At 47.8% G+C, this 21,215-nt stretch overlaps 1 protein-coding gene across 1 annotated transcript; it reads left to right on the top strand.

Annotated features, from left to right (window-relative positions):
* The first annotated feature begins 10,856 nt into the window (after nucleotides 1–10,856).
* Prpf19 (pre-mRNA processing factor 19) lies at nucleotides 10,857–20,969 on the top strand. Its single transcript, XM_076844664.2, has 16 exons — nucleotides 10,857–11,085; nucleotides 13,195–13,344; nucleotides 13,524–13,600; nucleotides 14,247–14,388; nucleotides 14,472–14,545; nucleotides 14,661–14,723; nucleotides 15,809–15,850; nucleotides 15,975–16,049; nucleotides 16,400–16,475; nucleotides 16,634–16,743; nucleotides 18,043–18,198; nucleotides 18,428–18,497; nucleotides 18,731–18,816; nucleotides 19,105–19,275; nucleotides 19,413–19,518; nucleotides 20,822–20,969. Exons 1-16 carry the CDS (start codon nucleotides 11,067–11,069, stop codon nucleotides 20,917–20,919), a joined length of 1,515 nt encoding a protein of 504 aa, XP_076700779.1. The 5' UTR covers nucleotides 10,857–11,066; the 3' UTR covers nucleotides 20,920–20,969.
* The last annotated feature ends 246 nt before the right edge of the window (nucleotides 20,970–21,215 follow it).

The raw sequence follows: 21,215 nt of genomic DNA, 5'->3' as shown, positions 1-21,215 counted from the left end.
CAGCCACCACAGCCTTGGCCTGGAGGAGGAAAGCATAGAGCTCCTTTCTCAGGGACCCACTAATACCTACACACATGTATCCCTCCTCTCAAAGCTCCTTGTGGACTCCACAGTCAGCTACCCGTGTTGGGACTCAGAAAAATGCCATCTCAGGCTGGGGATGTAGCTTAGTTATAGAATGCTTGCCTAGCATGAAAGAGATCCTAGATTCAATTCCTGGTACTACCAGAGAGAGAGAGAGAGAGAAAGAGAAGGGGGGGGGGCAGGAAATAGAAAGTCCAAAGATCCATTTTCAGAATATAGAATTTGTAAGCAAAAATAACCAAAAGGACCAGGCACGGTGGTGCACGCCTATAATCCTAGCGGTTCAGAAGGCTGAGATAAGAGGATCGTGAGTTCAAAGCCAGCCTCAGCAAAAAACAGGGCACTAAACAACTCAGTGAGACCCTGTCTCTAAATAAAATACAAAAAATAGGGCTGCGGATGTGGCTCAGTGGTCAAGTGCCCCTGAGTTCAATCCCTGGTACTAAAAAAATAAATAAATAAAAATAACCAAGAAAGGAGCAGACCTCAAAAGATCATCAAGCTGTCTTTATTAAGCAGTGGAGAATGGCACATTTTCAGGGGAGAAAATGGCAACTGGTTGCAAGAGGGGTCTGTTTTCTATAGGTTTGAATAAGAGATAATCATAGCAGATCGTTTAGTGTGACTTAATCATTAGAGACTTGGGCAGTCAGGGAACTAGTTGTATAGGTTCAAAGTCTAAATCAGGAAAAGAGTTGCAAAAGTTCGAAACCCATTGTTACTGGGATGGAAGTCCAGAGCCAAGAGCCCATTGTTTGCCTTCTTTCTCCCTAGGGGTTGTTATTCCATATCCTTCAGAATGTAGCAATAATCGGGGTGTAAGATCCAATCATAGCCATTTAAACTCCAGCCCTTTCCTTTGCCCTCCCCAGTTGTAAAATTAGCCAATGGCATAGATTGTAACCCCAAGCTCCTCCTATCAGAGCAAGGGGTAGTGCTGAGTTAGGGATCAAAACAGGTGAAGGGCCCACCTAAGTATGTTTGCTTGCCAGACTTTGTTTGGTAGCACACCCTTCTAAAGAGGTAAAGTTTGCCTTGCCAAGTAACTTTTGAGCCCATGCCTGATTTCTTGCAGCACTCTGATATTTCTAACAAAAGGAAAGAAAAACACCCCCAAGTATGGACTTTGGCAAGCTGGGTGCTCTAAATTAAAGATGATTACAAGACCTCAAGGCAGCCTCAGAGCCCAGGTCTCACTGGCCTTCTCCCGGCCCTCCCGTCTCTCGCTCCTTCTCCCTGCCGCCACCACCAAAAGCAGGAAGGGGCTTTCTCCGAAGTTCCCTTTTCTGTCTAAAGATAGACCCTCCAGAAGGAACTAAGTTGTCATGAGTCCCCTGCTGGGCATCACATCAACCATGGAAGATCAACTCACAGGGAAGGAGGCAGACTTTGTTTTAGACTATTACTTGTTCTTCTGAGGACTGCCCTGAGACAGCCAGAACAACACTCTACCATGCGATTCCTCCCCAACCCTCTCACCTCTCATGACCACCTTCCCCCTCAACCCTAAGCCCCTATCCCTTTAGCTCAGGATGCTATAAAAGCTTCAGCCATTGACCCTTTTGGAGTCAGAGTCTTGTATTTTGTGGGCCTCCAGTGCATATGTTTCTAATTAAAAAGGCTTTTCTTCTACAATTTTGTCTACTATCAGTTTATTTCGTAATTCAATTATCAGACTTCAGAGGAATAGAGAAAGTCTTTTTTTTCCCCCTCTCTTTCCTATACCCGAATCCTTTCTATTTGCAGACTGACTGGCCTTTGAAACTGAAAGGCCTTGAAAGGGGCTCCCTTTATCCTATTCACTTTCACAGCCATAAGTTTCCCAGAGTAGGGACACCTCTGGTTTTGCTCAAGTACAGGGTCTTCCTGGCACACAGTGCCAATAATTAATTGCTGAGTATCTTAATCTATTTTATCTTCCTTCTTCCTTCCATCCATCTTTCCTTTCTTCCTTTCCTCCCGTGTCCTGGATAATTGATTGAACCTAGGGCTTTGCAAATGCTACTCAAGTACTCTTCCTTTAAGTTAAATTCCCAGCCCTTTTTGTTTTATTCTGAGACAGAGTATCACTAAATTGCCCAGCCTGGCCTTGAACTTGCAATCCTCCCCCCTCAGCCTCCACAGAGGCTGTGATAACAGTTATGGGCTATCATGTCCAATTTCTCCCTTTGTCTTCTATTGCTGAATACAGGGTAATTTATAGAGGAGAAGTCTACATAGCTCACAGTTCTGAAGATTGGGAAGTCCAAGAACATGGCTTTGGTGTCTGGCGAGGGCAACCTCATAACATAGCAGAAGGCATCATATGACAAGAGAGAACAAATGTGCCAGAGAAAGGGAGCTTTTATAACAAAATAATTCCCTCCATAACCCATTAACCCACTAACCCACTGATCCTGAGGACAGTGTTCTCATGACCCTATCACCTCCCAGTGGTCCCACCCCTCACCACTGTTGCACTGAGGACCAAGTTTGCAACACGCTGAGGAAACTTCTAGAAATGTAGAAATGTGTTTATCATCCCCTAGCTCAAATGCTATTCTGTTGCCAGGCCATTCAAGTGTAACCACCTGAGGTTCAAGGTCCCGTCTGAACAGATTCATTTTATTTTCCACCACCATCAAATACTTGAGGTGTCTGGCCTGTCAGGCAGCCTGTCACTCAACCCACAAGAGTTAGAAGTTCCTGCTCTGTGCCAGGTTCTGTGTGATACTACTGGACTCTGAGAGCAAGAGTAACAGAACAACTATGGTTTCTGAATCATGAAATTCACAATCTAGCAGAGAACCCAGATACTAAACAGTTACTTGTAAGTAAATAATTAAACAACAACAGCTATTCATAGTGGCTTGGAGAAGAATGACAGGGTGCTGTGGAGATTAAACCTCAGTCAAGAAGAGTCTGAGACTAAAACCTCAGCCCATTCAAGCCAGGGACTGCAGGAGAAGTGACACCTAAGGTGGGACTGAAGTTAACATTAGAGGGGTTGGCGGGGGAGGGTGATGAAGGTGTACCTGCGAGAGCAGGCGTGCTCCAGGAATTGAAAAGCCAGAGTGAGCCGGGCATGGTGGCAAATGCTTGTATTCTCAGCAGCTTGGAATCCTGAGGCAGGAGGCTTGCAAGTTCAAGGCCAGCTTGGGCAATTTAGTGGGACCCTGTCTTGAAATAAAAAGGAGAAATAAATATGGCTGGGAATGTAGCTCGGGAGTAGAGCACCGCTGGGTTCAGTCCCAATACTGGGGCTGAAGAGGAGGTGAGGTGAGGCTGAAGGGCTGGCATGAGCCTGGTAGTACAAGACCTTGGGCACATTTCCTCTATCAGAAGCACTTCCCCTTATTGTGGTCTCAAGACTGACTCTTTCCCCTCATTTAGATATCACCAAAATGTCACCCCCTCAGAGACAGACCCCCTGAATATGATGCCTACAGTAGCCATCCCTCTAACCCTCTGTACCTCCTACCTACCCTACTCTGATTTCTCTTATATTCATAGCACTTACCACCTTCTGGAATTTTTTTTTGGAGGGGTGGTACTGGGAATTGAACCCAGGGGTACTTAACCACCACATTCCCAGCCCTTTTTATTTTATATTTTGAGATAGGGTCTGGCTAAGTTGCCTAAGGCCTTGCTAAGTTGCTGAGGCTGGCCCAGAACTTGTGATCCTCCTGCCTCAGCCTCCTGAGTTGCTGGGGTTACAGGTGTGCACCACCACACCCAGCTCATCCATCTTTTGTATCTCTGGTTATCAGAACAGAGTCTGGTATGCAGGAAGCACCCAATCAATATTGAATGAATGCATGACAAGCCTGGGGAAGAGTGTGAATAGATTTTTCATTGAAAGCAGATCACTGACTCTTCTATGGATAGTGGACCAGAGCCAGGCCAGGCTGGAAATAGGATCCATTAGGATGCTATTTTATTGGTGCAGGGGAGAGATGCACTTTTGTGCATATTAATTCTTCATAATAGTTTTACAAATCAAATGACAGAACCACAACAATTCAGTTTAAAGGTATTAGTTGACTTTTGCTCTTCTAGAATCAGGTGACACTTCATTCCATAAAACAGAATAAGTGCTCTGTTGGGCTGAGCACAGGAGGCAAGTTTTATAGACAGAAGAGGACTGAAGAAAGCAAAAGCAAACCAAAATGTGGATGGATCATCTGCTTTTCTTTCAGGCTGGGACAGAGATACAGAACAATAATGATAACTGATTGGTTAACATCAGATTGCTTCAGGTCACTTTTTGTAAGGATTAAAGCAGATTGAACTCTATTATCCTGTAGGATGAAACTGTTCTGTTTAGGAAACTTAGCTATTTTCTCTTTGAATTTCTTGGAAGATCAGATAATAATTTAGCTTTGGTTTAGTGACACGGAATCTCAGCATGAGTGACTCCATTTAGAATTTTATTCTGGTGTGCTGGGACATAGGAGTTAATCCAAAGCAATGGCCTCCTGTAATTTTATTTAACATACCCTGTGTCAATTCCCCTATTTTGCAGGTGAGAAAAGCAAGGCATAGACAAGTTCATACAGCTAATTATCTGTGTGGAGCTGGGGTTTTGGCGCACTTCCTGACTTCAGAGTCCATGGTCTTGGCCCCTATGCCACACTGCCCTTCATACCTGGAACATCTGTTCTTCTCTTCCAGTCTTTGCTTATGCTACTCCTCCTCCTGGAATTCTCTTTATTATCCTCCTTTTTTATCTGAATATAACCCACCTGTTGAATTTCGGCCCATTCACATATCTTTAGTGAAGAACACTTCACTGACCACACCTCTCCATCCTGCTATTTTGTTTGGATATCTTATAGGCCACAACAGTGCTCTCCATGTGATTCCTGAGAATGATTAAAAAACATGAATGAATGAAAAATATATGTGTGTGTGTGTGTGTGTGTGTGTGTGTGTGAGAGAGAGAGAGAGAGAGAGAGAGAGAGAGAGTTGTTAGGTGCAGGACAGGCTGAGTAAGCTGTCTGCAGGACATGCCAAACAAAGTTAGCTGCAGGATGACCTGGCCACTCCAGCCCTCTGTCTGGTTCTTTATCACCTGTTTGCTTCAAGCCCAAACGCCCAAGCCCCCGCTCAAGGCTGAACACTCAACCCGCTGCTCAAAGCCGAGCACTTAACCCCCTTGTGTGCCAATAAGGCAGCTTGCAGACCCAGAGACCCCATTAGATTTGGGCTATAAAAACTCCCTCCTGCCAGACCCCCTTCTCTCTTGCGCTCGCTCTCTCTCTCTCTCTCTCTCTCTCTCTCTCTCTCTCTCGTGCTCTCTCTCTCTCTCTCTCTCTTTCTCCTTCTCTTTCTCTCTTTTCTCCTCTGTTGCACTGCTGCAATAAAGATCTCTTGGTCACTCCGAGTGTTGTGGTCACTTTCCTTTCATTAGTGCCGAAACCTGGGAAGAGGGTTAAAACCCACTTTTGGATCCCTCTTCCTTCGGAAGTGCCACTCACCAACGGCCTGAACCCTTTTTCTCGACCGACCGCCAGAACTGCATCCACCACTGGCCTTCGATTGGTGAGTTTCCCCTTCCTGGATCCCTAAACCCAATGGTGGTGTCAGGAGGATTTGACCGTTGATTGTTCTGCAAACCTCTTTGCCCACCTTCGGGGAGGAAAGCACCACCACAGCCTTCAAGGCCACGGTGGCCCTCAGGGACTCCTTCCTCCGGCAGATTAGACTCTTGGGTTCAAAATTATTCCCTTCCCTTCTCAGCTGGTAGTTTCCCAGCATAGGCTTTGTAAGTCTCCTTCAAAGGACTGTGGAACCTCCGGGAACACACAACAGAGAACTGAACATCTCACCCCACCCAGACCTTCACGGTCTCGGTGGCTCTCATAAAGTTCTAATCCTCACACCTTCAAGACTCGGCCACTAGAGAGATGCTTACCCTCCCCTTCCTCTCTCTTCCCCTGCCTCTCTCTTTCCCCTCTTTCCGGCCCTGGGAGTCTCCGGCCTCTCCAGGAGGGGTCCCGAAAAGCCTTGGTCAAGGTCTCCCATGGCTCCAGCTCCATCCAGGACGAGAGCTTCGACTGTCAGGATTCAGTGACAACCAATCTCTGCAGCTTGAACCTGCCACTTGGGCACTCCTGATTTTTGGCTCTAGCGGGGACGCCCCTTTTGCCAATAAATCGGTCTCCTCCTTCTCTCTTATACTATCTTTGCATCCTCTTCCCTCCTCCTTACACTACGTTTGCGACATGGGTAATGTGTCCTCTCTGCCGGTCGACTCTCCCCTACAATGCCTCTTGGATAACCTCAAAACCCTCTCCTTGACACCAGACATCAGACCCCCAAAATTGATCAATTATAGCACCCAGGCCTGGCCCACTTATCCCTTAGACAACCAAAGCAGATGGCCCCCTTTTGGGTCCCTGGATCCCTCCATTCTAAGGGATCTCTACAATTACTGTGAGCATTTGAAAAAATGGGTAGAGTTCGCTTATGTCCAGTTCCAATCCTGCTCTCTGCACCTCTTGCAAACCTCTACAAATTCTTCTAGCTTGCAAACCAACTCCCCCAACCACCGATACCCAACTTTCTTCTCCTCTGGACTCATCCACTACTTTTGACCCTGCTGATGAACCTCCACCCTATCGCCCGGCTCCAACAGATCCCCACCCTCAGCCTTCTGCCCCATACTCCGTCCTCACTCCCACCTCAGCAACCTGATTTCTCCCTTCCAATTATTAGATCAAAAACCTACACCACCACCCTTCCTCAGACTGTTGCCCCTTTGCATGAGGTAGCAGGTACTGAAGGTATCCCTCCACCTACTCACTCCTGTCTTCTCCTGTCAGTGCCCACACCCGGTCCCATATTCATTCCTGTCTTTCCCTCTGCTCTACCTGTTCTGCTGCTCAAGTTTTCCTTGCCAGGGAAAATCCGAAACCCCTTTCCCATTATTCTTTCACATCTCCTTCCTCATTCTCAGATCCACCAGAGCTGCTCTCAGCCCTGCCTTCCCGTCTCCCCCCTCCCTACCCAGGCCCACAGAAAAGTCTTAACTTTTTCTGACCTTCTCCAGAATCTTCACCATGGCTGATTTTAGGACTTTCAGCAAAAGAATCTCTACAAAAGAGTTCAATGTAGATAAACTTCCTCCTTTCATGTTGCCCTGTTTTACGTGGCCACTGTCTGGCAAAAATCAGCATTCCAGGTGCTGGACACCCCCTTACTAGTTTTTCACAAAAATATGTAAACAAGGCCTCTGGCCTTGAGCTGGGCTTCACAGTGATAACTACATTTCTAAGATAAGGGTGCTACCAACTGGGCTCCATAGTAACAGCTGGCAGGGGGAGGAAAGATAGGGATGAAAAAGCTCTCCCCTTCTCAGGTGTCCTTGAAGGGTTAACTTGCCCAGAACAGGGGGAAAAAATCCTGCTTTTTGTGAACTTCTGCAGACTGTGAACTTCTGAGCCCCTCCCCTTACATGCTGGGTGCAAAATTCTGAAACTACCTAAACTTGGGGTTCAGGGAATTAATTGATTACAGCAGAAGCTGTGCCCTCTGAATCTGGCTGCAGCCAAATTAAACTGTTTGCCTATGGCCTTGGCTCCTCCCCCTCGCAAGACCCCTATTAGTCCTTTTTATGTTTCTCCTAATAGGACCATGCCTATTAAATTGCCTATAGAAGTTCCTGTAAGATCATATACACAAATTCACCAACCAGTCAGTCAATCAACTACTTTTTTAAGACTACCAGCCCCTGATGCCCAAGACGGAGACCTAGGACTCACGACCAACTACTCTAACTCCAGAGACTGCCCCCACCTAAAACCTTCCCGAACCCCTTTTCCAGATTTTACAACCCCTCTTTCACTTCCTAGGAATGAGAACTATTCTCCAGCAGGTCCACTGTGCTTGTTCTGTCTGCTCTACAGTATCCCCACAAGGAAGCATCAAACCTAAACTCCCCACACATCAGATGAGGAGCCACCAGCCAGGCGAAGACTGGTAGATCAACTTCACTCACACGCCTAGGCACAAAAGGCTTCACTACCTACTTTAATTGATACTTTTTTAGGTTGTTGGATAGAAGCCTTCCCTACATCCAGGGAAACTGCTGAAACCATTGCCTCCATCCTCATTGAGGGAATCATTCCCAGGTTTGAACTTCCCGCCTCCATCCAGACCACAGTCCAGCCTTCAATTCTCAGGTTGTTCAACTGGTCTCCATAGGCCTCAACATCACTTGGAGGCTCCACATCCCCTACCAACCCCAATCCTCGGGTAAGGTTGAGAGGCCTAATAGCATTCTCAAGGATGATCTCCCTAAACTTGCTATTGAACTCAGGCTTTTCTGGCCCAATCTCCTACCGTTGGCCCTCACCTGAATTCAGGCAGCCCCAAGGGCCCCCTCAGGCCTTTACCCCTTTGAGCAACTCTGTGGGTGCCCTTTCTTAACCACCCAAAGCTTTCCAATCACTCCTCCTCCCCTTGTGTCCTAACTGCCTAATCCCACACTTCTATGCAAACTCCTAAGGGAACATGCAGACCAGTGCCTTCCTGCGCCATTCATTGCCTCAATCCCAGCACAACCAGGAACTGAATTGGACCCTCTTCAACTGAGTGACTCAGTCTTAATTCAGGAACTGCATTCTCAATCGTTGGAACCTCGATGGAGGGACCCCATACAGTCATACTTATTACCCCAATGGTGATCAAGCTTTTAGACACTCTCCCTGGTACCATGTCTCCCACCTTAAAAAGGCACCTCTTCCAAATATCCAGTCCTGGATTTCCACCACACCCACCAAACTCAAAATTTCTCGCCAATCCTCTTCTTCTTTTACTAATCATTATTCTCTCTCAAGTTTTTATCTCAAACCACAGATGCCGCTTCTACATTCAAGAAACATGGCATCAGGATGACACCACCCACTCTTAGTTTATGAGTCAAAGTGATTGTCCTTCCACTGGCTGTAATCGGGCTGTCACCCTTACCATTACTGAATTCAAGCCACCTCCGATACTTCCCTAGAGCTATCGACAGGATCAATAGCTGATACCAAAGATCTCCTCCGCTCAGAAATGGTTTGATGCCTTTGACAACCTAGGGCTTTAAGGAACTTTTATGGACTTTACCCCTTCTGAGATAACTGTCTATAGCCACTGGATGTTATTTTTGGCTGCCCTGGTGTCCTCAGACCTGTCCTCTGAAATTTCTCCATTTTCCCTTCTAGGTTCCACACCACCCACCATTAAGCAGGAAGTGGCTAGAGGACTTTACGCAGTCCCTCATGTCACTTAGAAAAACAAAAAGGAAGGAATGTTAGGTGCAGGACAGGCTGAATAAGCTGTCTGCAGGGCATGCCAAACAAAGTTAGCTGCAGGATGACCTGGCCACTTAAACCCTCTGTCTGGTTCTTTATCACCTGTTTGCTTCAAGCCCAAAGGCCCAAGCCCCCTGCTCAAGGCTGAACACTCAATCCGCTGCTCAAGGCGGAGCACTTAACCCCCTTGTGTGCCAACAAGGCAGCTTGCAAACCTGGAGACCCCATTAGATTTGGGCTATAAAAACTCCCTCCTGCCAGGCCCCCTTCTCTCTTGCTCTCTCTCTTGCTCTGTCTTTCTTGCGCTCGCTCTCTCTCTCTCTCCCCCCCCCCCCTTTCTCTCTTTTCTCCTTTGTTGGACTGCTGCAATAAAGATCTCTTGGTTGCTCTGAGTGTTGTGGTCACTTTTCTTTCATGTGTGTGTATTTCATATCCTCCCAGGGTTACATCCCCTGCAATCCTCCTGACTCAGAACCAAGTTCCTGGGATTACAGCTGTGCACCACCACACTCAGTTAACATCTTATAGATACCCATGAAGAATCATACACTATCTGAGCAGGAAGAAATCTAGAAGACAGAGTGGCAGCAAATTAGGCAGCTTTTCATTACCTTAACAAACTACCCAAGGCAAGCTACTATACATGTATGTATGTGTATATACACACATACATACATATGAGGCTTATTTTGGCTCATTGTTTTGGAGGTGCAAGGTCCAAACAGCACGGCACAGGCTCTGGTAAGGCTTCCCTCCTTCGGTACCACTTCATGGGTGGGAGCCAGCAAATATGTCTGCACCTTTGATCTCTCCTCCTTACAAAGAAAACATTTAATTATGGGGCTCCACCCTAATGATTTAATCTAATTTAACCAACTTCCCAAAGGCCTCACCTTTTTTTTAATTTTTTTTTAAAGAGAGAGAGAGAGAGAGAGAGTTTTTTAATATTTATTTATTTATTTTTTTTAGTATTTTGGCGGACACAACATATTTGTTTGTATGTGGTGCTGAGGATCAAACCCCGGCCGCACGCGTGCCAGGCGAGCACGCTACCGCTTGAGCCACATCCCCAGCTCAGGCCCCACCTTCTTGACATCGGACTTTAGGGCTTAAAATCTTGCATGAGTTTGTGCGTGTACGCATGTATAAGAAATCATATTTCAAACATCGCGGGAGGTAAAGCCAATGACTTGCCCGAGCTCGCGGAGCAAACTGGTAGTAGAGGCAAGGCCAGAACTATTTCCTGGCCGGTGTCTGAAAGACTAGGAGTTTGAAAGACTAAGAGTTCTGGCCCAGTGCAGCACGGCTCTTAAAACAAGCACTAGCGAATCGCTTTGGCTTTACGTTCCCACTGCATTATGGGAAATGTAGTTTCCACTCTCCTTCCCGCCTCCTTCGTGCCCTGGGAGCGCTTTCCGAAAGTAGCCGAGTCAGTTCGGAAATAACCGGGCGTTCGGAGGCGGGCTTTTTCCTGTCCGGTTGCATTCTGGGAAAGGGCAGTTTCCGTTAGGTGCAGAGGGCTGAGGCGCGCCACCGGCCACATTCCCACGTGAAGCTCTACGGGAGCCTCGCTTCGTGGGGTAGCTCCTTGCTTGCGGCAGAGCGTCCCGGAAGCAGCGGGGAACCGGAAGTGGTCCGCGGAAGTTGAGGAACTAGTCCCAGAACCCAGTGTGAGGCGACTGGGAGCGCTGTGGCGACGCCATGTCCCTGATCTGCTCTAGTGAGTATTGGCGGTGGCGGGGTCGTGTGTCGCCGAAGGCCGGAGAGCTGGTGAGAACAGGCCGCTGCGGCGCAGCTGTCGCGGCCGAGGCGGTAATGGGAGCCTGGAGGCCGAGCGGCCGCCCGTCAGCAGGGTGGTCCTCCACTCACTGCCGACTGCATTTGCGCAGTGCTGCGCAGTTCACGTAGCTCCTCGGGTTTGTAGTCGCAGGGACTATTTGAGGCCAACGCCTCGTTTTACAGAGTCTGGACAGAAGGAGCTGTCGCAGGGGAAACAGATCTCGGTGTAGGAACCCCGAGGACTTGTCCAGAATCCGGCTACGGTTGGCTTTGTGATCTGGGTCAAGGACCTGGACCTCAGTTTCCCCATCTGCAAAATTGAAGGCATTGCACTGGGTGTTGTCTGAGGTCACGCTCGGGTAGTCGAGCTTCTGCAGTTTGCAAAGATCGCCACAGCGAGCTAGAGACAGAGACAGGGCTCAGAGCCAGGTGTCTGGCTCCCAGCCTCACGCAGTATGACTAATAAAAACAGCGCACGTTTCTAAAACGCGTATTGGTTTACAACACACTTCCAAGTCTGTGGTCTCATTTTATCTTCACAAGAATTCCCAAAGGGAGACATAATGATCCAGGTTTTTACAAAGGAGGACAGGAAGAGGGGATTTTTTCTAAGGATTCATAGCTAGTAAGTGGCGGAGCTGAGTGTTGGAGTAGGTTCTTTGACCGTGAATCCAAGCCTTTTTCACACTGTTTGCTGTTTTTCTCTCTGGTGTTTTATTGTGGCATGCGGCTGTTTTCCCTTGCTAGCTTCCCATCCCTTTCTCTATTATCAGAATATCTCCATTAATCCAAGAGGGGAAGGGAAATGATAAACAGAAAAGGGAATCTCATGTGTTGAAGAATTTACAGTTTGCAAAGTATTTTCACATGGATTGTTTTATTTCAGTCTTGAGGAATCTCATTTTTATATTCCCCAGCACCATCTTTTGTAAATAAGGCAACATTACCCTGGAGGGTTCATAGATTGACTCTATGAGATAATTGGACAGTAGGCAGATTAACAGGATTAAAAAAACATTTTTAATTACATACTTATTTATATATGCACCGGAGTACCACAAAATATGAGACTCCAAGAAGTGAAGCTTATATAGCACCCTGAACTACAAGAAAAGAAGAGGAGCTTGGGGCTTTGGGATGGTGACACAAGTTATAGGATGGGAAGGAGAACTATATGAATAAAGATTATATTGCTATGTAGGTAAAAATACTCAAGTAATAAAAGCTCTCTAAAGAATAGGTGATTGAGCATGGAGAAGGCCTTCGTTCTCCTCTACTCATGTGATCCAGTCTTCCCTGGTTAAGGGAAGTTCAGAGAAAGACCCTCCTAGCATTTACTAGGAAAAAGAAAAGGCTGGAGACTGGAGAGCCTGAGAAGGGCAGCAAAATGTTAGTTCTGAGCCTGCGTCTGAGGCCTTCTAATCTTCTTGAATCCAAAATACCAGCATACCGAAGCTCCGTACTTTGGGGTCTTGTTTTCTGAGCCCCAGCACTTGTGCACTCATTCACTCATCTGCTTAGATGTTTACTCAGTGTCTGCTGGTCATCTGCATTGTGCTGGAAGCCAGAAACCAGCTGTAATCACTATCCTTAAGGGGGTCACAATCTAATCTATGGAAAGGGCTGAAAATCATGATTGGCATATAGTAAACACCATGAAAATGCTTGCTCTTATTGTAGTTCTTGTTGCATTACTTTGTGATTTCCTTGATAATCTGTCAGGGTTCTAAACTGAGGTGGGTGGCAGAGATCTGAGTGACTTCGTGTGTATCTTCATGTCATGTGCCTATCCATCTGTGTTGAAAAATGAGATGGGCAGAGCTTGTTGACTATTCCCTAGGTACCTGGCTCTTAGTAGTTGTACAATAATTATTTGTTGAATCTGTCAGGAGACTAACTGAACGGTTAGCAAATTGCTTCCCATTGGCTGAGGGTGTGGATGCGGGGGTCTTATTGGGGCTAATAGCATGTGAGGAATCATAGCACATGATGAATCCCATAGGCCCAACATTCCTTTCACTCCAAGCTCACTGCCCGCCTCTCTCTACAGTCTCCAATGAAGTGCCAGAACACCCATGTGTGTCCCCTGTCTCTAATCATGTGTACGAGCGGCGGCTCATTGAGAAGTACATTGCAGAAAATGGTACGGATCCAATCAACAACCAGCCTCTCTCAGAGGAGCAGCTCATCGACATCAAAGGTGCCTGCTGACTCATCTTAGTGCAGGGCCATCTTAGCTTAGCTGGAGAGAGTAGGGTTGGGGAGCCAGCCTGGCGGAGGAAAAGATGATAATTGTTCATGGCTAAAGGGAAAAGAGGTAAAGGAAGGGAAGAGTCCCCCACTTATGGTTCTTCATACCTGCTTTGCCTCTCTTGACAGTTGCTCACCCAATCCGTCCTAAGCCACCCTCAGCCACCAGCATCCCGGCCATTCTGAAAGCCTTACAAGATGAGTGGGTGAGTTTCTGGTTGAGAATCAATGCCTTCCCAACTTAGAAAGTATGCATCACTAGAGTGGGACTTGGGGATTGGAAGGATGGCGGTATCTCTCCCAGGGCTTTAGGCATGCTAGGCGGGTGCTCTGTCATTGAGCTACACCCAGTCTTTCTTTCTTGAGGAGCAAGATGGTAGGACAGTAATGGGCCTAGATTTTGTGAGGAGTAGAATAAAATTAAAGTATAAGCCATATAACATCAGAGGCTTGTTTCTTTCGACACTAAGAACAGCACCTGGTATGTAGGTGCTGTGAAATATGAATGAGTGGCCGAGTGAATGGGTGCAGCTTTGGGGGACTGTCTAGCTTATTGTCTCACACAAGGATGGTGATCAAAGCAGCAGCAGCACTATTAATCCCTTTTAGAGAGGTGACAACATTACATCTATGATTTGCTGGTAAATTAGAGAAGGTGGGGATGGCTCCTTCTTCTATCCAGTGTTTGGTGTGGGGCAGGAGCTCGTGTTTGTCTGCATGTTTAGGGTCACCGAATGTTGCTTAGGTCTCTTGTTTTGGTCTGTGTGGGATAGGAGGAGGTTCTCTTCTTGGGGTGACTGCTGCATGCTCCTGTTCCCTCCCACCCCTCACAGTGGCATTTCCCTCTCCCAGGATGCGGTCATGCTGCACAGCTTCACTCTGCGCCAGCAGCTGCAGACAACCCGCCAGGAGTTGTCCCATGCTCTGTACCAGCATGATGCTGCCTGCCGTGTCATTGCTCGTCTCACCAAGGAAGTCACTGCTGCCCGAGAAGGTGCAGCCTCTCCCTTGCCACGCCCCACTCTAGGCTGGTCCTGCTTTGTACTATTCTGTTTCTAACTTTATCTTTTCTCCCAGCTCTGGCTACCCTGAAACCACAGGCTGGCCTCATTGTGCCCCAGACTGTGCCAAGCTCACAGCCAAGTGTTGTGGTGAGTGTCCCCTTTTCCTCACCAGCTGCCCGTTTTTTGTGGCAGCCCACTTAGCCTCCTTCTGCAGGTGTCTGGTGCTCTGTGCCTCTCTCACCTTCACCTTTCCTCTCTACAGGGTTCAGGTGAGCCCATGGATTTGGGCGAGCTGGTAGGAATGACCCCTGAGATTATTCAGAAGGTAAGTTGTGCTTTCTCTTGGTGGGAATGTTGATGGGCCCTCACTTTCACCATCTGCCTTGGGTGCAGTGTGAATGAAACCCCACACGTGTGGGAGTGGTGTGTGGTAGTGCAGAGCAGGGACTCTGAGCCCAGATCGCCTGGGCTTGTTTTTGTTTTTTTGCTGGAAATTGAACCCAGGAACATTTGACCATTGAGCTACATCCTTGGTCCTTTATAATTTTTATTTTGAGATGGGGTTTCTCTAAGGTACTGAGGCTAGCCTTGAACATGTGATCGTCTTGCCTCAGCTTCCACACCTGCTGGATTTACAGGTGTGCACCACCACGCATGACTTCTCTGGGCTTGTATTTTGATGCTGCCACTTACAAGCTTTATAACCTTAGCTGACTTAGCCACTCTTTCTGTGTTTCATTTCCGTGGCTTCTCACTTGAGAATAATAGTACCTACTTCGAGACTTATGGTAGAAAAGATTTAATTTCTGATAAGTGTAAAATTTAGCTCTTGTTGTTATTGCAATTCTTTGTAGATATTAAACCACTTTGTGCCATGTTTCCTCCCACCCTCCCCGTGAGAGAAACAGAACAAGGTTATCTTTATTTATACTTGAAGATCCTGAGATTCAGATTCAAAGACACAGCTCATAAGATGCACAGCTGGGCTCCTGATTCCAGTCTAGTGCTCTGTTGCACCCACAGTCCTTGTTTGTGGGGCTTGATAGTTAGTGTTTTTCCCAGTAGGTCAGCTTGTCAACATGTATCTTGAGTTCTCATCTTCATGGCACAGACCTGATCTGGGAGCTGTGAAGACCTGGTAACATGTCATTGTTCTGCCATTTATCACTTCTGTGACTTTGGCTAATGACATCACTTCTCTAGACCCAGTTTCCTCATCTGTAAAATAAGGTCATTGACACCTACCTCATAAGTTTGGAGTGAAAGTGAAAGAGATCAGCATGCTAGCCTTTCCCATAGAACTGGCAGGTGGCACTTTCTTGGTGATGCTTGTGATTGAAATCCAGCATGTCCTTGTCCTGGCAAGGTCACTTATCTCACATTGAGCCTCTTCCCCTTTGTCTTCCCTAGCTGCAAGACAAGGCCACTGTGCTAACCACGGAGCGTAAGAAGGTAAGTCTTTTTCTGGAGCCAGGAGAGAGAGCTGGCCTGACGTGAGGCCCTTGACTCCTTAGGGAAGGGGGTGTCTGAATCTTGCTCTTATAGCTGCTTTGCTTGGGCTTTTTCATTTTCTCAGAGAGGAAAAACCGTACCTGAGGAGCTGGTGAAACCAGAAGAGCTCAGCAAATACCGGCAGGTGGCTTCCCATGTGGTGAGTGGCTGAGGCCTTTCTAACTTGGAGATGGCCCCCCATTTGCTGTTTCTGGGTGGGCCCACATGGGGACCAGTGAGTAGAAAGCTGTTCAGACCTCTGGCCCTGTATCTTGCTTGGCTGCTGAGTTGCCCGGGCTGCTTCTCCTGCCCAGATCTGGGTTTCCTAGTCATGCAGTTTAAGAGGTCGGCATCTAGGCAGAAGGCCAAGCTGAACAGATAAGGAATAGGAGTCACTCTTGATCCGCTGGCTGGGGAGGATGACTGGAGATGGGGATAGGCGAGCTGTGTGGCTTTGTGGCTTGCCTCCATTTGGCTATGACTAGATTTGATGTGGCTTTTTTTGTAAAGGGATTGCACAGTGCCAGCATTCCTGGGATTCTTGCCCTGGACCTCTGCCCCTCTGACACCAACAAGATCCTCACTGGTGAGTCTGGTCCTGGCCCAGCAGGCTGGAACTGGGAGCAGCAGCAGGAGAAGATACATGATCCTGGTCCTGTTCATGGCTCTGGGGACAGAAATACCTTCTTAGACCAAGGGATCTGAATAAACCTTACTCAATTTTGGTCGTTGGGTCTTTTTCAGGTGGGGCGGATAAGAACGTTGTTGTTTTCGATAAGAGTTCAGAGCAAATCCTGGCCACCCTCAAAGGCCATACCAAGAAGGTCACCAGTGTGGTGTTTCACCCTTCCCAGGTAAGGGGTTCTCGTGGCCATTCTTGGTCCCTCTTTCTTGAGCTATTTTCAGTGGTTTGGGGCCCCCTCACCCACACTATCTCCTTGGTGAAGTGGGGCTGAGGAGGGGCTCTGAATTAGAGTGGGCATTGAGGGCCTGTGGAGTAGGGGATTGTTCTCTGCGTAGGACTAGCTGAAGCAGTGGTCTTCAAGCCATGGGCTTGAATGCAGTTTTACAAAGCACGTTCACTGAAATATTTTATACTAGGAAAAGAAAAATTCTTTTATGACATGCTCATAATACAAACTATGGAAAATAAAGCTCAGGACAGTCTTGACTCGGAGGTATCAGAGGAAGACAGATCAGTGTCCATGCTGCTTCCTGTTGACTGTTAAAATTGGTGTGGGTTCAAACAGTTGAGAACCTTTGGATTAGAGGATAAAGGTCGCTCATGAGAGTGGATGAGTGGCAAATTATTTATAAAACTAAACAATTCAAGTTGAAAACACGTTTTCCTGCTTACTTGGTGTTAATATGTGTATCTTTTTTGAAAGTATGTTGTTAAAAGATGGCACTTTTTTTTTTTAATAGTTGTAGATGGACAGAATGCCTTTATTTTATTTGTTTATTTTTATGTGGTGCTGAGGATCAAACCCAGTGCCTCACACATTCTAGGCAAGCGCTCTGCCACTGAGCTACAGCCCCAGCCCAGCACTTGTTTTTATCTTATGGCTTCTAATGTCCTAAACTAAACCAAATTAATCTGTTAAGAGAGATTGTGTAAATCCTCCCCTTCTGCTGGAGAATTAACTTGGCCCTGCAATCCAAAAGTGAGGGCTACGCCGGAACATGGCCTTGCAGTCCTTTCCAGATCCAATAGCCATTAGTCACTCAGGGCAAAAGGGCAAATCAAACAAATTCCATTCCTCAGTGGCTCTGGAAAGTGGAGTGGGAATCCCTCTCTGTTGCAGTTAACCTTCTTACCACTAGGTGGTGAGGCCTCCCAAAGGGCTGATGTTTGGCCTTTTACATAGTGTTAACTGTTGGCCCCCTGGAGCATCATTGTTGGGTAGATGGTTTTAGGCAGGGCAGGGCCAAGAGGAGAAGCAACTATTGGTAGCTGTGCCAGTCTTGTCCACGGGCACATCATTGTTGGGTAGATGGTTTTAGGCAGGGCAGGGCCAAGAGGAGAAGCAACTGTTGGTAGCTGTGCCAGTCTTGTCCACGGGCAAGATTGTTATGAGATATCTCTCTCTCTCTCTCTCTCTCTCTCTCTCTCTCTCTCTCTCTGACATTTTGCCTCTTGGCTTTCGTTTCAGGACCTGGTATTTTCTGCTTCCCCGGATGCCACCATCAGGATTTGGTCTGTCCCAAACACCTCTTGTGTGCAGGTTGTCCGGGCCCATGAAAGCGCTGTGACAGGCCTCAGCCTCCACGCCACTGGTGACTATCTCCTGAGCTCCTCTGATGACCAGGTGCGGTCTCAGCCAGTGCCCTGAAGAGGCGTGCTGGTCCCTGAGCTTGAATGTCCTGGGCGGAGAGGGCATCTTGCTAACTGCAGCCAGTTACCCAGAGCCCCAAGAATACTTCCTCAGCTGGGAGGAGCTAGCTTTGCCAGCACTTGCTGCACCAGGGTCTCTCCTCCTGAAGGACCACCAAACCCTGGGGAACCCATCTCTCATTGGCTTCTCTGTCTCTTTTCAGTACTGGGCCTTCTCTGACATCCAGACAGGGCGTGTGCTCACCAAGGTGACAGATGAGACCTCTGGCTGCTGTAAGTTGCCTCAGAGGCAGCAGGCTTTCTTATTTGCTGTTTAACATTTATTCTTAGGGTTTATTTAGTCACTCATTTGCTCTTCTAAAGACAGCACTTCCCACTAACACCTGCCTAGTGCCAGGCTTTACTATGCTGGGCACTTTTAGAAATGTGGAGAACAGGCGCCTGACTTGCTGCTCTTGGTCTCCCCCATGTGCTCTGACCATGTGTCCATTTCCCCTTCTTCATAGCTCTCACCTGTGCGCAGTTCCACCCAGATGGGCTCATTTTTGGAACAGGAACCATGGACTCTCAGATCAAGATCTGGGACTTGAAGGTAGGACATGGCAGGCCTCCATCTGGGGTATGGGTTTGGGGAGCTGAATGGGTGCATATGGCATTGGCCCTGGGAATGTCCTAGGGGTGGGAAAATAACTGGCTTTGGGCTAAGGTGTGATTCCTGTGGTATGGAAGCCCTGGGCGGGACCCTTTGCACCTGCTCTACCTGCTGATTGTCCTTCTCTAAAGGACAGAGGAAGATGTTTGAGAGGTAAGAGTTCAGTGGCCTCATTTTCTTCCTCTTGTGTCCAGTGGGTGACATATTTTAAAATACCCCTAACTGTAGGAACGCACCAATGTGGCCAACTTCCCTGGCCACTCGGGCCCCATCACCAGCATCGCCTTCTCTGAGAATGGTTACTATCTGGCTACAGCAGCCGATGACTCCTCTGTCAAGTTGTGGGACTTGCGCAAGCTAAAGAACTTCAAGACGTTGCAGCTTGACAACAACTTTGAGGTGCACCCCCCTCCGCAGTGCTCTTGGTTGCTTCTCATCCTCATTTATTAATTATCAAACTAAGCTGCTTCTGTTTGTCCCTGGTTGCTCTATAGTTTACGTTCCATTTGCATAATCATTTTTTCTGGTTCTGGCAGGTGAAGTCTCTGATCTTTGACCAGAGCGGCACCTACCTGGCGCTCGGGGGCACAGATGTCCAGATCTACATCTGTAAACAATGGACAGAAATTCTTCACTTTACAGGTACAGGCTGGCCCTGGGGTTCTGAGACCCAGGCCCAGAGGGAAGTTGGAAGCCTCCCTGGGGTGGGAACCTCTGGGTTTGTCATGAATGTGCCCAGGCAGCTTTTGAATCACTCCCTGAGGCAGGAGAGCATTGTTATCAGGGAAAGGACTTGACTGTAAGCATTAAAACTCACTGTCCCATTCCCCAGCTGCATGACTTTGGGCAAGTTACTTCCTAGAGCCATGGAAAAATTGGAATGATAATCATACACTCAAGTGGGATCGTTGAGGTTTACATGAGAATATACAGACACAGGTTAGAACAGCAACTGGGACATGGTGAGGATTTGCTGCTGTTGTTCACTGTTGTGTCTTAGTCCTTGTAGGATTTGAACAGTGAGTAAGAGAGATCTGGTCTTTGCAATAATGGAATGAGCAGTCAGTTAGGAAGGCAGGTTAGAGTGATTTCACAAGTCCTCATTAGTGGCAAGTTCAGAGCCAGTGCACACTGGAGTTCCGACCTCCTCCTGGTCAGATGGCCCTGGCCTGAGACTTTCTTTCAGAGCTTAACTTAGTCATTTTTAAGAATGGGGGTATTGGCATTGCTTTACAGAGTGTGCCAGCTGGTGACATGGAGGTGGCATGCATGGTAACAGGGTGCCCAGTGCTCATTTAAGTGCCGATTGAATGGTAGCGGCCACTATCTTTTTGGTGAAATTCTTGTCCTCATTAGCAGATAGTGGGCAAGAATTCAAGATACTGGACCACACCTCACTTTCTCCTGAGTTGCTTAGTGTCTGTGCAAAGGACTTGAGGCCCCATGTTTTCATTTGGAGCTCTTAGGAAGAAAGCAGGCTGGAAGCATAGGGCGGGTGTTTTAGTGGAGAGCGGGTGGACGCCAGGCATGATCCTCAGTCTAGGGACAAGTCACTCATTACCGTGAAGGTGAATTCCTGCTGGGTTTTAGGGTGGATGGCCATGAGTTGCCCGAGTTAGAGTCAGACACACACCGGCAAACTGAACACAGTGAGTTGCCCAGAAAGCTTAGGTGAGAAGGCGGCTGGCCTTCCTTTATTCATTCATCCCAACAAAAAACAGGTCCTCAGTGCCTGCTTCATGCTAGGTACTGAGGACGGAGTAAGTGGTGAGTAGATGAGAGCTGCCTGCCCCCGAGTGTCGTCAGCTGCCAAAAGCAGACCAGTAGTACCAGCCAGGTGATAAGGACCCGATGAAATTATATTGGGAGAATGTTACTAGGGGCTGGTGTTGAGGCCTGAAGGAGGAAAAGCCTTTTCATAGCTGCCTTGTGTCTCTCTCCTCAGAACACAGTGGCCTGACCACGGGGGTGGCCTTTGGGCACCACGCCAAGTTCATCGCTTCGACTGGCATGGATAGGAGCCTCAAGTTCTACAGCCTGTAGGCCCCACACCTTCTCTGAGAAGCTGGGCCTCATATCAGTAGTGGGGTAGAATTTGGGGTGAGAGGGTGGGGGGAGGGGGGCATTTGTCGGTGGGACATTCACATCATTTCACTCTGGTCTGGGTGGTGGCCTGAGAGCCATGGCAGCATGGACCACCCTCATCCATGTGCCTCTAAGCCCCACAGGAATGGACATAGGAGGAAGAGCTGTCACCCTATAAAGGCTCAGGGTTGCAGCCTGGGGCCTCTCCCCTTGAGGTGGTGGCTGTTCTCCCCACTGTCTCAGTTCCTGTGAGA

This window comes from Callospermophilus lateralis, chromosome 2 (genome assembly GCF_048772815.1).
Source record: "Callospermophilus lateralis isolate mCalLat2 chromosome 2, mCalLat2.hap1, whole genome shotgun sequence".
NCBI lineage: Eukaryota > Metazoa > Chordata > Mammalia > Rodentia > Sciuridae > Callospermophilus > Callospermophilus lateralis.
This window is presented reverse-complemented; position numbering and strand designations above follow the sequence as displayed.

What these genes read in the sequence shown, in the direction of transcription:
- Prpf19 (XM_076844664.2), top strand. An exon ending in TAACCACGGAGCGTAAGAAG is followed by an intron (nt 15,851 to 15,974) that starts GTAAGTCTTTTT and finishes TCATTTTCTCAG; the next exon opens with AGAGGAAAAACCGTACCTGA. An exon ending in TCAAGATCTGGGACTTGAAG is followed by an intron (nt 18,817 to 19,104) that starts GTAGGACATGGC and finishes CCCTAACTGTAG; the next exon opens with GAACGCACCAATGTGGCCAA.